This window comes from Notolepis coatsorum, assembly GCF_963971535.1.
Source record: "Notolepis coatsorum genome assembly, chromosome: 12".
NCBI classification, from domain to species: domain Eukaryota; kingdom Metazoa; phylum Chordata; class Actinopteri; order Aulopiformes; family Paralepididae; genus Notolepis; species Notolepis coatsorum.
The window spans coordinates 6,157,782-6,173,301 of record NC_140176.1 but is presented as its reverse complement, the minus strand read 5'-3'; the positions used below and the strand labels follow the sequence as shown (position 1 = coordinate 6,173,301).

Sequence of the window (15,520 nt, the reverse complement as noted above, 5' to 3'; positions counted from 1 at the left end):
TGCATCCCCTTAACAATTGTGTGTATTGAGCCGTACTGTATTGTACCCATTCTGCAATCTGTTAATAACATTTTCAATCAATCAATTTAGAAATTTGATTGATTGAAAATTTACTGTGAAATAATTGTCAACAAATTGACAAATAATCACGCCACTAAATTGACACGTATATCTGACTATATTCAAATTGTCACGGTTATCAATAATATCTAATAATTAAAGGTAGAAACATCTTTCAACGGTTTATTCCAAAGTGAAACAAGCATAAGTTACAGACGGGAGACGTGATTACATTCTGCCAGGAGCAGGAAGAACAAGCTCCCTTCATGTCGTCACTAAGCCAATGAACATGCTTCTTAAGAATAGCAACACAATACAAGCCTGACACAAGACCAAATAAAGAAATAGGTATTGGTCAGCTAGTTAGGATTGGATTACAAACATTTTAGGACACAGACTCGTCTCCTAACAGGAGCTGTTGTGAGGAATGCGAAGGCATTTGCTATTAAGTAAAGTCAATAGTTACAAAACTATCAAATAGCAATTTTATGAGTTTTTCCCCATCAAGGAAGAGGGGGTGGGGGAGAGGGGCAGGGGAAAAAAAGACCAAGCAACCAATCCAAACATTAGGGCGCGACAGTGGCTCAGGAGGTAAAGCAGTCGTCTGGTAATCGGATCGGTTCGATTCCTGCTCCTCCCAGGCAGCGTGTTGAAGTGTCCTTGAGCGAGACACTTAACCCTTAACTGCTCCCGATGAGCAGGTCGGCACCTTGCATGGTTGCCTCCGCCGTCGGTGTGTGAGTGAATAGGTGAATGTGTGAGTGAATAGGTGAATGTGTGAGTGAATAGGTGAATGTGTGAGTGAATGGGTGAATGTGTGAGTGAATAGGTGAATGTATGAGTGAATAGGTGAATGTGAGTGAATAGGTGAAAGTGTGAGTGAATAGGTGAAAGTGTGAGTGAATAGGTGAATGTATGAGTGAACAGGTGAATGTGTGAGTGAATAGGTGAAAGTGTGAGTGAATAGGTGAATGTGTGAGTGAATAGGTGAATGTGTGAGTGAATAGGTGAAAGTGTGAGTGAATAGGTGAATGTGTGAGTGAATAGGTGAAAGTGTGAGTGAATAGGTGAATGTGTGAGTGAATAGGTGAAAGTGTGAGTGAATAGGTGAATGTGTGAGTGAATAGGTGAAAGTGAGTGAATAGGTGAAAGTGTGAGTGAATAGGTGAAAGTGTGAGTGAATAGGTGAATGTGTGAGTGAATAGGTGAATGCGTGAGTGAACAGGTGAAAGCTAAAGTGACGCTTTGGATAAAAGCTGCTGTATAAATGCACCATTTACGATTTATATTAAGTGTAAAACAAAATGTAACCTTCTTATTTTGGACTCTAACGCAGGGCGCTCCATTCTATGAGGATGACCCGTACAATAACGTCGTTTCAAAGTTTAAGGTCTCCTTGACTGATAAAGTGAAGGAGGTGAAGTTGATCCTTGAGCTGAAGCCGACGGAAAACCACCAAAAGGAACAACCTGTGTGGACAGCTGACGTCAGAATACCCACTGCTGCAGGTGAGTGTGTGTGGACAGATGACGTCAGAATACCCACTGATAATAATAATAATAATAATAATAATAATAATAATAATAATAATAATAATAATAATGATGATGATGATGATGATGATGATGATGATGATGATAATAATACACTTTATTTGTATAGCACCTTTCATACAGAAACTGCAGCTCAAAGTGCTTCACAACAAAAAAAAGACAGGCATAAAATGAGCCGTCATATAAAATCAGTTTTTCACATTAGGATCTAACATTTTATTTATTTTTATTTTTATAAATTGTATTATTGACAATAATAAAAAGATTAAAGGGGAACTATTTTACTATTTCTTTCACTATTTGGGCACTTTTACACAATTCCTGTGAGTCTATGGAACACCTCTGTAATATATATATTTTTTTTATTCATTGTTTTGTATTTCTAATCAAGTCCTCAAAAACAGCATTTTTCTACCTCAAGATCTCGAGCCGTTTTGAGCCTGGGCTCCAACCACTGTGTGCAGCTCATCATGTACCTCGCCATTATCATGCAGCGGTGTCTCTCTGACATCACAAATCATCACATTTTCAGATGACTCAGTTCAGTGAGGGTGAATATTGTGAGAGGAGAATTGGAAGAATGCGCCAATATGAGAATTAGAGACATAGATCATATTAATATAAGTCCACATAGCTAGGAAACAATGCTAAACACTCAAAAAGGCCATTTATAAGATAGTTCCCCTTTAAGATAAAATAGACAGAGTAAAATAGTGCAATAAAATATTTTTTTTACAGTGCAATAAAATAGTTCTGGATTACTGTTCAACAGTTCAAAGTCGTCTTTACCTTCTCTGTTTGGTATCCACAGTTTAAAACTTGACAGTCTTCCCTCCTGTTTGATACCCACTTTGACCCTTTGAACCTCCCACCCAGGGCAAACCTCCCTCTCAGGGCGCAGTTCCCTCTCTCAGGGTGCAGTTCCCTCTCTCAGGGTGCAGTTCTAGGCCTGGGTCCTACACAGTTTTAAAGCCCGACAGTCTCTTGTTTTTTTTTTTATCCACTTTTTCTCCTCCTTTTTCTATTTTTCTCCCATCCCAATTTAGCCGTGCCAATTCTCCCCTCCCCTGTCTTGAACGTTGCTTGCATGTGCCCCCCACTGGCCGGTTGTAGGGAGGATAGAAGCCCGTAACATGTCCCCTCTGGTACATGTGCAGGCAGCCAGTCGCATCTTTTCACCTGCCAGCGCGGACTCTCATTTGGCGAGGAGTAACGTGTAGGAGGCTCACACTGCCCCTGCCATTTTCCTGTCTCTCCTGTGCAGGCACCCCAACCGACCTGTAGGAGTCTGCCAATCCCACCCGCTAACTCTGCCAATTGAGTTAGTATTACGGCTGGCCCAAGCCGGAGGCAACGCCGACAGCCGGATTCGAACCCGGTGTCTCTTGCGTTGGTGACGAGCGCAATGTACGCTGCGCCACCCAGCCGCCTTGACAGTCTCTTGTTTGATACCCACACACTTTAATACCTGACAGTTTTGAAAGAGTAAAATAATACAGTGCAATAAAATAGTAGAATAGAATAGATAGTAAAATTATGCAACAGTGCAATGCAATACAATAGAATGGACAGAGTGGAGTGTATTAGAATGCTATGGTGAATTCTAGGGCGGCTGGGTAGCGCAGTGGAGAATGCACTCGCCTACCACCGCAGAGACTCTGGGATCGAATCCAGCTGTCAGCGGTACCTCCGGCTTAGCCAGTCGTCCCTACTAACACAATTGGCAGTGTTCGCGGGTGGGAAGCCGGCGGGGTATGTGTCCTGGTCGTTGTAAACTGCGGTTCCTACTGGTCGGTCGGGGCGCCTGTTCAGCAGGGTGTGTGAACCTCCGCACGCGTTACATTCCCCCAGTGAGAGTCCTCGCTGTCAGGTGAAAAGAAGCGGCTGGCTGACTCCACATGTATCGGAGGAGGCATGTGGTAGTTCTACACCCTCCCTCCCGCGCAACGACCAGGAAGGGAATTGGCATAACGACTAAATTGGGATGGGAGCAAAAAAATAAATGAATAAAAAATGCATAATGCTATGGTGAAGAGGTACGTTTTTAGCTTATTTTTTATATTTCATGCCAACTGTTGAGTGCCAGAAACGAGATATGCCGTTTTTCAATCGTTATTTTTTTTATTAGTGATTTCCATTCATATTTCATCAATCTAGCCTCACGTTACCACTGGCACTCTCTCTGAGCTCGAATTGGGAAAATACCGCCCCCTATCGTCTCTCCGGATGGTACTGCACCCCATTGGATTGGACTGAATGAAACGCATGGGAAAAAGAGTCCGGATTCCACATTTTACTTGTCAGGCATGTAATCTGAGCCTATTGCAGTCATCGCCCACCATCAGAACAGCGTGGAATATGTCTTTCGACCACCCAGCGTTGGATCAATAAACGCGATCGATATTTGGAATGGTGATCAGGAATTGGAATAATCTTTTTGGAGAACATCTGAGGTAAGGAATCTATTTTTACCAGTATTGGGATAATCAGAGCTGTTTTCACCTATATATCAACGTGTCCCGTATGTGTGTGTGCGATCAGGAAATAAGATAATCGATTTTCAGCCTGCTTCTATAGCGTGCATAAGTACACATATACTATCGATAATCTAGCGTTTATTTGAAAACTATTCATAAATAGGCCGGAAAAAAATGACAACGTGTTTTGTGTATTCCACTAAAGGGCGATTCATGTGGAATCTTACATTTTTTCTGAAACTTTCAAAAAACAAGCGTTTTTCAAAATGGTATAAAACGGAAATGAACTGATTAAAAAACAATCCGTTTCGCCAATGTTGACTGCAAACAAGTCATTGATAAGCGACGGTCGTATTAGACACATAGCCATAATTTAAGATATAGTTTATGCGTTCACAAATGTGAGCACTCTGTCATTGAATAGAGCGTTGGCACTCAACGGGGTATATAGGACTGGCACGGCTGGCACGGAAAGTGTTAAGAGATCTAGTTTCCCTAATGTCCATAGGTTGTGCGTTCCATAACTTTGGTGCATAGTTTGCAAAGGCTGCATCCCTAATTTTCCTTAGACTGTGGCTTTGAACCTTCAATTGACCAGTAGTAGATTATCGCAATGTTATAGGAGGCACATAGTTGACTAGAGAATTTGCAATGTAGCTTGGTCCTGTTCCATTTAGTGCTTTGTATATAAGGAGAAGGACCTTGAAATCAATTCTAAATGTTACCGGAAGCCAGTGTAGGTTAGCTAATACAGGACTGATGTGGTCTCTCCTCTTGGTTCTAGTTAGTAGCCTAGCTGCCGAGTTTTGAATGAATTGGAGTCGTTCTGTGTTTTTATTTGGCAGGCCGGTGAGGAGTGCATTACAGTAGTCAAGTAAGCTTGAGATAAAGGCATCGATCAGTTTTTCAGTGTCTTTTTTATTTATAAACGGCCATACCTTAGCTATGTCTCTAATGTGGAAAAATTATGTTTTTGTCACCTTGTTGATGTGTGATTTAAAGCTTAGGTCTGAGTCTATTATAACACCAAGACTTGTAACTTTGGGTTTGATCCAAGGAGTAAGTTGCCCCATATTGCTCTGTAACAGTTCTCTTTTTGTTATATGACCGACTAGTAGGATTTCAGTTTTGTAATTTTAGGAAGTTGTTTGTCATCCATTTGTTTAATGCTAAGAGACAGGCGGAAATGGAGTTAGTAGCTGTGTGATCATTTGGTTCAGCGGAGATGTACAATTGTGTGTCATCTGCGTAACTTTGGAAACATACATTGTGTTTTCTAATGATGTCTCCAAGTGGCAGCATGTATTTAATCATTACATCACGCTTAGGAGTGGGTTGTGACAATTAGACCATGCCTAGGGGTGGTCGTTAGGCCCGAGGTGCAGCCGAGGGTCGTTACCAGGAGGTGCTGATCGGCAGATCTGAGTGAGCGGGTGTTGGTGTAGGGATGGATGAGTTCAGTGATGTAGATAGGGGCCTGACCGTGAAGTGCTCTGAAAGTGAAAGTGAGGACTTTGAAGTGAATTCTATAGTGTACCGGGAGCCAGTGCAGGGATACCAGAATGGGAGTGATGTGACATGATTTTTTTGACCTTATGAGTAGCCTGGCTGCAGCATTTTGGACCATTTGTAGTTTGTCTGTGGATGATTTGGTGAGACAGGTGAAAAGTGAGTTGCAGTAGTCAAGCCTAGAGGAAATAAAAGCATGCACGGACAGTTCTAGTTCAGAGTGAGATATGATGGTGCGTAGTTTTGCAATGTTTCTGAGGTGAAAGAAGCAGGTGCGTGTGAGTGTTTTGACATGTTTGTCTAGGTTCATGGCCTGGTCGAAGACAACACCCAGGTTTCTCAGATGGGGACGTATGTTGTCTTTAAGGGACCCCAAGTGAGTGGCCACTCTAGCTGCAGTCTTTTCAGCTGCTATGATCAGCACCTCCGTTTTTTTTGCATTTAACTGGAGGAAGTTAATCATATCATAGTTTGAGTCTTACGCCAGTGGTCTATTGGAGGAGGAAGGGGAAGCATTGAGCTGCCAAAATGTATCCTAGGCAGTATGTTAATTTTAATTATGGGCCTGCAACGAGTTAGGAAGGTTGGACCATCTATCCAGGTCCTGATGTATATATGTGCCTGTGAAGTTAAATGTTGTTGTCTGATTCAGTGTTGGGAAAATCTCTATGCCTAAGTACTTAAAATGTTCAACTATGTCAGCCGGTAGTTGCACCGCTTTGGCCAACTCATTAACTCAATCAGCGCCAGGCCCGAGTAAAGTTGGGTTAACTCGCCAACCGTTCAGCGCCAAGCCAGAGTATAGTCGGGTTTTCATCGTTATTTCTTTTATTCGATATTTCCATTCATTACAGGCACACGGACTCTGGGTTAACATGGGGAATCATCCTGAGAATGCCATAGCGCAATACCGGCCGCATCCACCCAGGTGGCAGTATCGAGCACCCTTTGAAACATTATATCTTGGCCTCTGCGTCGATCAAAAGTCTCCGGTCAGACTTTTCTTTGTTGGGCAAGTGGAGCGGTTGTCGGATTGGATTGAGAAGCGTGAGATGCTCCCGATGCATGATGTGTGGCGGATTATGTTGGCGACACGATCGACACCAATACTGGGACTTGCGTAGTTTTTTGGAATCGTCAGATAATTGGAATATTCTTTTTGGGGTACCTCCAGTGGTGCGTTATTGAAATCATCTGGGGTTGCACGCACCTAATGGCGCCACATGCACGCACGCTCCCGCGAATGCGCATTTAATGTCCCCTCGCTTGAGCACAGACTAAAGACAGTGCCTAATTGCCTCTATGAATGGAATGTAACACATGTCATTCACAACAAGTTAGGTGTGAATGTATCTGAGAACGTATTTAACACACCTGACGACCGGCGCTATTGATATGCAAATAGCGAGTACTTATCTGGGGTTCAAAATGACTTCACTTCGATCACAAGATATGTGTGTAACGTTACTCCACAACGTGTGCCGTTGGTGACGATCAAAGCATCAATAAACGACCCCCCCCCCCACCCTTTCATGCATTCATGATGAGACATAATACCGATAATATAGATTTGATTTCGAAATAGTAGCGTGTACAGGTGAGAAACGGCAACGCTTTTAGTGAAATGCATGTATTGCTGGATAGAGTCGTTTTCTGGGATTAGACAGGTTTACTCTAAAACTATACTCATATTCACCACGGTATAAAACGGGAATGTATGGATGAAAAAATTATTTCTTTAACACATATTGAACGATAGATAGTCGATGTCAAATGGGCCATAGTATTGTATCCATAGCTATAATATAGAATATAGTTATAGCCCTGCAAACACAGCCACTTATTCCTATCTCTTAGAGCTTGGCGTGGTAAGTACTGTAATGGGAATTATTAAAGGACAAACGATGAGCCGTTTACATTAATCATTCTGAGTCATTATTTATAATAATAAGAAGGTTTATTCAATAAAGAAAGTTCATGACAGCGTGGCCACGCTACCAGGCCAGTCACCCGCCAGAGACAGACATGTTAACCCACTAGCGTCTGACAGGGGACTGACCCAGAGGCTTGGTCAGACATACAATTGAATACATGAAATGACGTAGAAGAAAACAAAATGGCTGGTTAGAGAAATTAATAATACGACTATGTTATGGCTAAGCCTGGAAGGAAAACAGCTCCATCTTACAGTTCCCATGACCTTGGGTTATGGCTCTATGGCTGGGAGAAACAGCAACTTCGTTATGACTGAGAGAATATCAGAGTAATCTTAAAGAGACATACACACATTAACCAGTAAATCTGGTCGGACTGAAACTCAAGCTGTATGACATGATAAAATAACAAAGACTCATAATGACATGCTAATATATTCCACAACAGTACAAACGATGCTCAACTGCATGGCGTCCATTGAGATAAGAGGTAGCTGATTTGGGCCAATTCATCTTGAAGCCCGATAATTTTACCAAGTCATCGATTACGTTAAGTAACTTTGGGGCTGATTGGGAGGAGTCTTCCATGAAAATTAATAAATCATCCGCATATAGAGCAATTTTGTGTGGTGTCTCATTGATCATTATAGGGGCGATTTCTTCTGATTGTCTAATGAATTGGGCCACGGTTCGAGGGAAAACGCGAATAGTCCCGAGGCTCAGAGGACAACCCTGTCTGGAAGATCTAGACACCGGGAAGAGTGTGGAGCATAATTTGCCTTTCATTATCATTGCTGACGCATAGAGAACCTTGATCATGTGTATACATTGCTTTCCAAGTCCCATGGCCTCCACTACCGGCCAAAGATATGACCATTCCAGTCTGTCGAATGCCTTCATGGCATCCAAAGACAGAACCGTGGCCGGAGTTGCATTGTACTGTTGTCAATGTTATTCCCCACGCAGAGCTAGCTATTAGTTCCGTAAATGAGCTCAACACTGGCCTCACTCAAATCCGCTGATGGCGAACTCGCTAATCCCATCACTGGAGCGTTTAGATGCCATTTTTAGTGCTCAAAAAGGTGTAAACTTGACATGTCTTGACAAAATACTGTATAAAAAAACTAAAATAAAAGAAAGAATAATGGTTAAAAGTATGTAAACGGAGCGATTCCTGGGGAGCTCAATGAAACATGTCTTCAGTCCATGACGCCGGCTCCGCCCCTCAAATGAGTGTTTAATATGTAATCATTATAAGCTTTGATTCTCCTCTGGGGGCTCAGCTGGGGTTGTTGCAGTTGATGCTGTGATGTTGTGTTGTGATGTGAACAGTAGGGGGAGCTGTAGGGTGGTGGGTGTGAGTTCAGAGCAGAAATTATGCTGGCAGAGTAGGAAAGGTCTATACAGTAGACCTTTAGACCAAACATATACAGTATTTTCTAAATGATATGCAAAACTAAATAATTACTCCAGCTTACCCCACAGTGGTGGAAAGTATTTTTAAGTACAATTTCGAGCTACTTGTACTTTTTATGGAACTTTATACTTTTACTCCACTACATTTCAAAGGGAATATTGTACCTTTTATTCCACTACATTTATCTGTAGTTACTTTGAAGAAAAGCATTTAGCATAGAAGACATGGTCAAAATGTTTGAAGATTATAATACTTTCACATTTGAAGCGTGTCCACTTCAAGAGGACGTAATGAGAGCAGCATAACTGGACCACATACCACGTTAACATAACCTTTAATCAGAGCAGCATAACTGGACCACACACCACTTTAACATAACCTTTAATCAGAGCAGTATAACTGGACCACATACCACTTTAACATAACCTTTAATCAGAGCAGCATAACTGGACCACACACCACTTTAACATAACCTTTAATTAGAGCAGCATAACTGGACCACACACCACTTTAACATAACCTTTAATCAGAGCAGCAGAACTGGACCACACACCACTTTAACATAACCTTTAATCAGAGCAGCATAACTGGACTACATACCACTTTAACATAACCTTTAATCAGAGCAGTATAACTGGACCACACACCACTTTAACATAACCTTTAATCAGAGCAGCAGAACTGGACCACACACCACTTTAACATAACCTTTAATCAGAGCAGCATAACTGGACTACATACCACTTTAACATAACCTTTAATCAGAGCAGTATAACTGGACCACACACCACTTTAAAATAACCTTTAATCAGAGCAGTATAACTGGACCACATACCACTTTAACATAACCTTTAATCAGAGCAGTATAACTGGACCACATACCACTTTAACATAACCTTTAATCAGAGCAGTATAACTGGACCACATACCACTTTAACATAACCTTTAATCAGAGCAGTATAACTGGACCACATACCACTTTAACATAACCTCTAATCAGAGCAGCATAACTGGACCACATACCACTTTAACATAATCTTTAATCAGAGCAGTATAACTGGACCACATACCACTTTAACATAACCTTTAATCAGAGCAGCATAACTGGACCACATACCACTTTAACATAACCTTTAATCAGAGCAGCATAACTGGACCACATACCACTTTAACATAACCTTTAATCAGAGCAGCATAACTGGACCACATACCACTTTAAAATAACCTTTAATCAGAGCAGCAGAACTGGACCACATACCACTTTAACATAACCTTTAATCAGAGCAGCAGAACTGGACCACACACCACTTTAACATAACACATTTTTCATTAAATAAAATGTAATTCAATAAAAGTAGCTCAAACTACTTTGTGAAAAATTATCCACTTATGAAATTTAACAGAATTATAAGAAAACATAATACAGTCACATTATGGCATAATATACCACTCAATTGAGTTAATTGTAAAGTGCAGCTTCTCACTTTAATAGCATGCCTACCAGTCAGACATGAAATAGCACCAAATAACCCTAAAGTCTGGGTTCTTCACAGAAAAAGAAAAGTCCATGGAATGTGTGCAGGTAAAACTGTCGACAACATGTTGAACTGACAGCTTTTCAGACCATTTGCTAACTTGATCTGAACTGAACGATGGGCTTAGTCAGCTTAGTAACCCTTAGCAGAATCACTTACTTATATGACTTATGTCACAAACGGGTCAATTCACATGTGAAAGCAATTTAACAAAATAATTTATTTAACCTATCTAAACAAACAAATATTTAAATAACAACAAATATGTATGTATAAGAATCAGTGATTAATGCCATGTGTGGATGAGTGAAAAGTGTAGTGTGGTGTAAGTAGGAATAGTCAGAGATCAAAGGGGTAGTTGATAACCTTTTTACACTGTCGTGTGGACGAGGATTTTTTTTTAACAGAGCCTAAAAATATCCGTTTGGCAAAAGATCCAGATACTTGGGGAGCAGACTGACCCATTAGCAGGTAGAGTGGGGGTCACAGACTCACCCATTAACAGGTAGAGTGGGGGTCACAGACTGACCCATTAACAGGTAGAGTGGGGGTCACAGACTGACCCATTAGCAGGTAGAGTGGGGGTCACAGACTGACCCATTAGCAGGTAGAGTGGGGGTCACAGACTCACCCATTAGCAGGTAGAGTGGGGGTCACAGACTCACCCATTAACAGGTAGAGTGGGGGTCACAGACTCACCCATTAGCAGGTAGAGTGGGGGTCACAGACGACCCATTAGCAGGTAGAGTGGGGGTCACAGACTGACCCATTAACAGTTAGAGTGGGGGTCACAGACTCACCCATTAACAGGTAGAGTGGGGGTCACAGACTGACCCATTAACAGGTAGAGTGGGGGTCACAGACTGACCCATTAGCAGGTAGAGTGGGGGTCACAGACTCACCCATTAGCAGGTAGAGTGGGGGTCACAGACTGACCCATTAGCAGGTAGAGTGGGGGTCACAGACTCACCCATTAACAGGTAGAGTGGGGGTCACAGACTGACCCATTAGCAGGTAGAGTGGGGGTCACAGACTCACCCATTAACAGGTAGAGTGGGGGTCACAGACTCACCCATTAGCAGGTAGAGTGGGGGTCACAGACTGACCCATTAGCAGTTAGAGTGGGGGTCACAGACTGACCCATTAACAGTTAGAGTGGGGGTCACAGACTGACCCATTAACAGGTAGAGTGGGGGTCGCAGACTGACCCATTAGCAGGTAGAGTGGGGGTCACAGACTCACCCATTAACAGGTAGAGTGGGGGTCACAGACTCACCCATTAGCAGGTAGAGTGGGGGTCACAGACTCACCCATTAGCAGGTAGAGTGGGGGTCACAGACTGACCCATTAGCAGGTAGAGTGGGGGGGGAGGAGTAGAAACGGCTTGCATCTACACATGCAACCACGACATACAACAAACAGCGCTGTTGTAGGGTATTATATATATATATTAGCGCCCGGCTAATACAGGACAGTTGGCAACCCCAGGAGGTCGCAAGATTATTTTGGGGGGGGGGGGGGGCGGCACAAAAATACAGTTTGACAGGGGCTGGTGTGAGCTGGGTTGTGTAGTTTTATGAAATGTCTATGTCCATTGAAAGCCCTGGGTGTCCTCTGTTTTAGGACTACAGCGCCTTCATGATGAGTTATCTCCTTGTGTCTAACTCATCCGGTTTCCGCCAGGATGCGCCGAGATGATCAATTAATATTTCGCTAATAACACTTAAAATCCTTGGTAAACAAACGTAGTGCTGAAAATATACACGTTGACTGCTGTTTTGATAGGGTTATGATTTTTACTCTTGGCTACATTTGGGGAAAAAACACTACATTAATTAATAGTCATTATTCAATGCAATTTGTGACCCTTATTGTAAAGTTGAAATCATATATTTTTCCCGTCATTGAAGATTTAATTCAAATTGGTTTTCATTTGCTATATACCGGTAGTAGGTCTATAGTAGGTCTAGTATGCAACAACTGCATGATTACAATTACTGCTATATTATTATTATTATTATTATTATTATTATTATTATTATTATTATTATTATTATTATTATAGTATATATAATAGTTGTTTATTTATTTCTTTACATTTTATTATTTTGTTTTTCTATTTGCAGAGAAGGAAAGAAGTTTTCCAGCCTGGTGTCTCAAAAAGCTGAAGAAACTGTTCGGTAACAGTAATCTATATACAGGACCAGCCAGGGGGGTGCATGTGGGACCAGCCAGGGGTGTGCATGTGGGACCAGCCAGGGGTGTGCATGTGGGACCAGCCAGGGGTGTGCATGTGGGACCAGCCAGGGGGGTGCATGTGGGACCAGCCAGGGGGGTGCATGTGGGACCAGCCAGGGGGGTGCATGTGGGACCAGCCAGGGGGGTGCATGTGGGACCAGCCAGGGGGGTGCATGTGGGACCAGCCAGGGGGGTGCATGTGGGACCAGCCAGGGGGGTGCATGTGGGACCAGCCAGGGGGGTGCATGTGGGACCAGCCAGGGAAGCCTAATATACGGGACGTCCTGACCCCAGGAGGTCGCAAGATTATTTTGGGGGGGTCACAAAAACACATACAAATACGCCATTATGTTTATATTCTTTGGTACAGGTGCTTTTTTTCTTTTAAAATAAGGACTATTTGAAGTCTAAAGACCTCCTCTAATTATTAATGAAGTAATAGCCTGAGAAGGAATACTAATAATCATCCTTTGGTGTCAAAGGTCACCATTCTGTCTCTGCTCAACCAAGTTCAAAGCCGTTCATCTGTTCGTAGGGGTCAGACACCAGAAAGGTTTCGAACCACTGCTCCAGCTCAGGACTAAGTAAATAATAACGGTTTCTCTTTCTCTTTACAGGCCATGATATGAAGAGAGTAGACGTCGCTCCCCTCCCTCTCTGTGGCTCCACGGATAGCAGCAACATCCAGGCTTCAAACAAAGAAATGAAAAGTCAAATGGGTAATACTTTACAATGAGGGTACATTAATCAACATTGGTTAATACAGTAATAAGCATTAACTCATTGACCGCCACTGTTAGGGTTTGTAACCGACCTCAAGCGCAACGGCACAGAGAGAGTTGTTTCAGAGTTAGCCAAAGCAAGGGCGTATTTATTCAGAGTCACAAGATTGAATTAAGTTGAGCAACAGAACAAACGGGGAATCTGGCATGTGAAGATTGTTGCGGCTCTGCAGATTCTCCCAGTAGGTGGTGGTGAGGAATTAGCTTGTGACGTCTGAAGCCGCTCTGCAGATCCTCCCAGCTTTCGCTCCAGGTGGAAACTAGGGCTGGGCGATATAACGATAACGATAAATATCGCGATATATTTTAATAATCGATATCGAATATCGAAATAAAAAAAAATCGATTTTTTTTTTTTTTTTTTGGACCTGCAACAGGGCAGTGGACAGACTTGTCTTTCTTGCCTGCAACTTAAAGTAATGGCTTTGCTTGTCCAAATGACAATACTGACCAAATTGAGATTTATTTTTCTCTTGTCCATTTATTTTGTTTGCTTTCTAATTTAAAATACATTTTGAAACCGTCTGTACACAGTAGGCTATGTGTGCTAGCAGAACTAGACTCCAGTCACGAGTCACAGTGCACATGTGCGGTGGTTTGTCCACCAAAAAAGCGCCAAAAGATCGAAAATAAACTAACAGAGCCAGAACTGTTCAACTCCTCTGGAGCCACAGCCAGCAGAGAAGCCGGTTTACTTTTAAACCAGCTGCAGCCTGAGAACTGGAGTGTGAGGGGATGTAACACTAAAGATGGCGGCAACGACAAAGAATTGCTGCAAAATAAACATACATCTGTTGTTAAAAAAATAAAAATAAAAATGCAATACTTATAACAATTCGATAATTATCGATATCGAGAAATAAAATAAAATTATCATATCGTTATCGCGATATGATTTTTTTCCATATCGCCCAGCCCTAGTGGAAACGGAGAGAGAGAGAAATCTCAGTTAGCCCAGCGCACAACAGAAACAGAGAGGTGACTGATCCAAATAAATATCCAAGTGACTTGATCTTCGGTGTAACACACACAGTTAGCAGAGTCCAGAGAAAAAACAATACGGTAATCCAAAGTGTAAATCCAACACAAAAAATAGGTGAGAACAGTATAACAAAAACGGGATCTCTTCGGTGTTTCACAAACACACAAAAAATTGGTGATCCAAAAAGAACTGTTTCCAAAAACTCACCAGAGCGCAGCGCGTAAAGCGGGCAGATAAACGAGGCGCAGCTTCGTACGGGGAATCAGGTTCTCCACAGGGATTACTTCACGAAAGTCCTGGGGAGCAACAAACAGGGAACAGCGACGGGAAAGACAGGCAAATGCAGGAGAATATTCAAAACGATCCAACATCGATAGTAGGGGGATCAGGGTATATAAAGCCACAGGGCGCTGATGACAAGCTGTGACAGCTGCGGGATGAAATTGATCATTGCTCCAGAAGCGTGTGGTGGGGAGAGCGCCAATCAACACGGCTCCTTACAGGAACGGAGCGTGTGGCGGGGAATGCAATTAATTAACAAAATACCTTAAAGGAACGGAGCGTGTGGGTGAGGAGCGGACCAATCATCACAGTACTTTAGGAAGCCTGTGGTGGGGAAAGAACCAATCCTCACAGCCACGCTGTTTTCCCATCTCTAATCCCTGGCGCCAGCGTTTCAGACCGTTTTAACGATGTTTGTAGACCCATCGTATATTCTATATTATAGCTATGGAGACATACTATGGCTCATTTTAAATGCTTATATTTATACTCCAACAGGGAACAAACCGTTTGTTTCTACAAACATCCGTTCCTGTGCAACCCCAGCCTAAAGACTGTTTAACAATAATTCATGCGACAGTGGCTCAGGAGGTAGAGCAGTCGTCTGGTAATCCGAAGGTTCCCGGTTCGATTCCTGCTCCTCCCGGGCAGCGTGTTGAAGTGTCCTTGAGCAAGACACTTAGCCCCCTAACTGCTCCCGATGAGCAGGTTGGCACCTCGCATGGTCGCCTCCGCCGTCGGTGTGTGAGTG

At 42.6% G+C, this 15,520-nt stretch overlaps 1 protein-coding gene across 1 annotated transcript in view; it reads left to right on the top strand.

The window, feature by feature from the left end:
* The window catches only part of LOC311238570 (uncharacterized protein), a 51,582-nt gene that overhangs the window by 32,546 nt on the left and 3,516 nt on the right, over positions 1–15,520 (top strand). Inside the window, exons 10-12 of the mRNA XM_084326669.1 lie at positions 1,397–1,568; positions 12,612–12,665; positions 13,341–13,442. Of these exons, the coding sequence (XP_084182795.1) occupies positions 1,397–1,568; positions 12,612–12,665; positions 13,341–13,442 (328 nt within the window). The remainder of the gene's footprint in view (positions 1–1,396; positions 1,569–12,611; positions 12,666–13,340; positions 13,443–15,520) is intronic.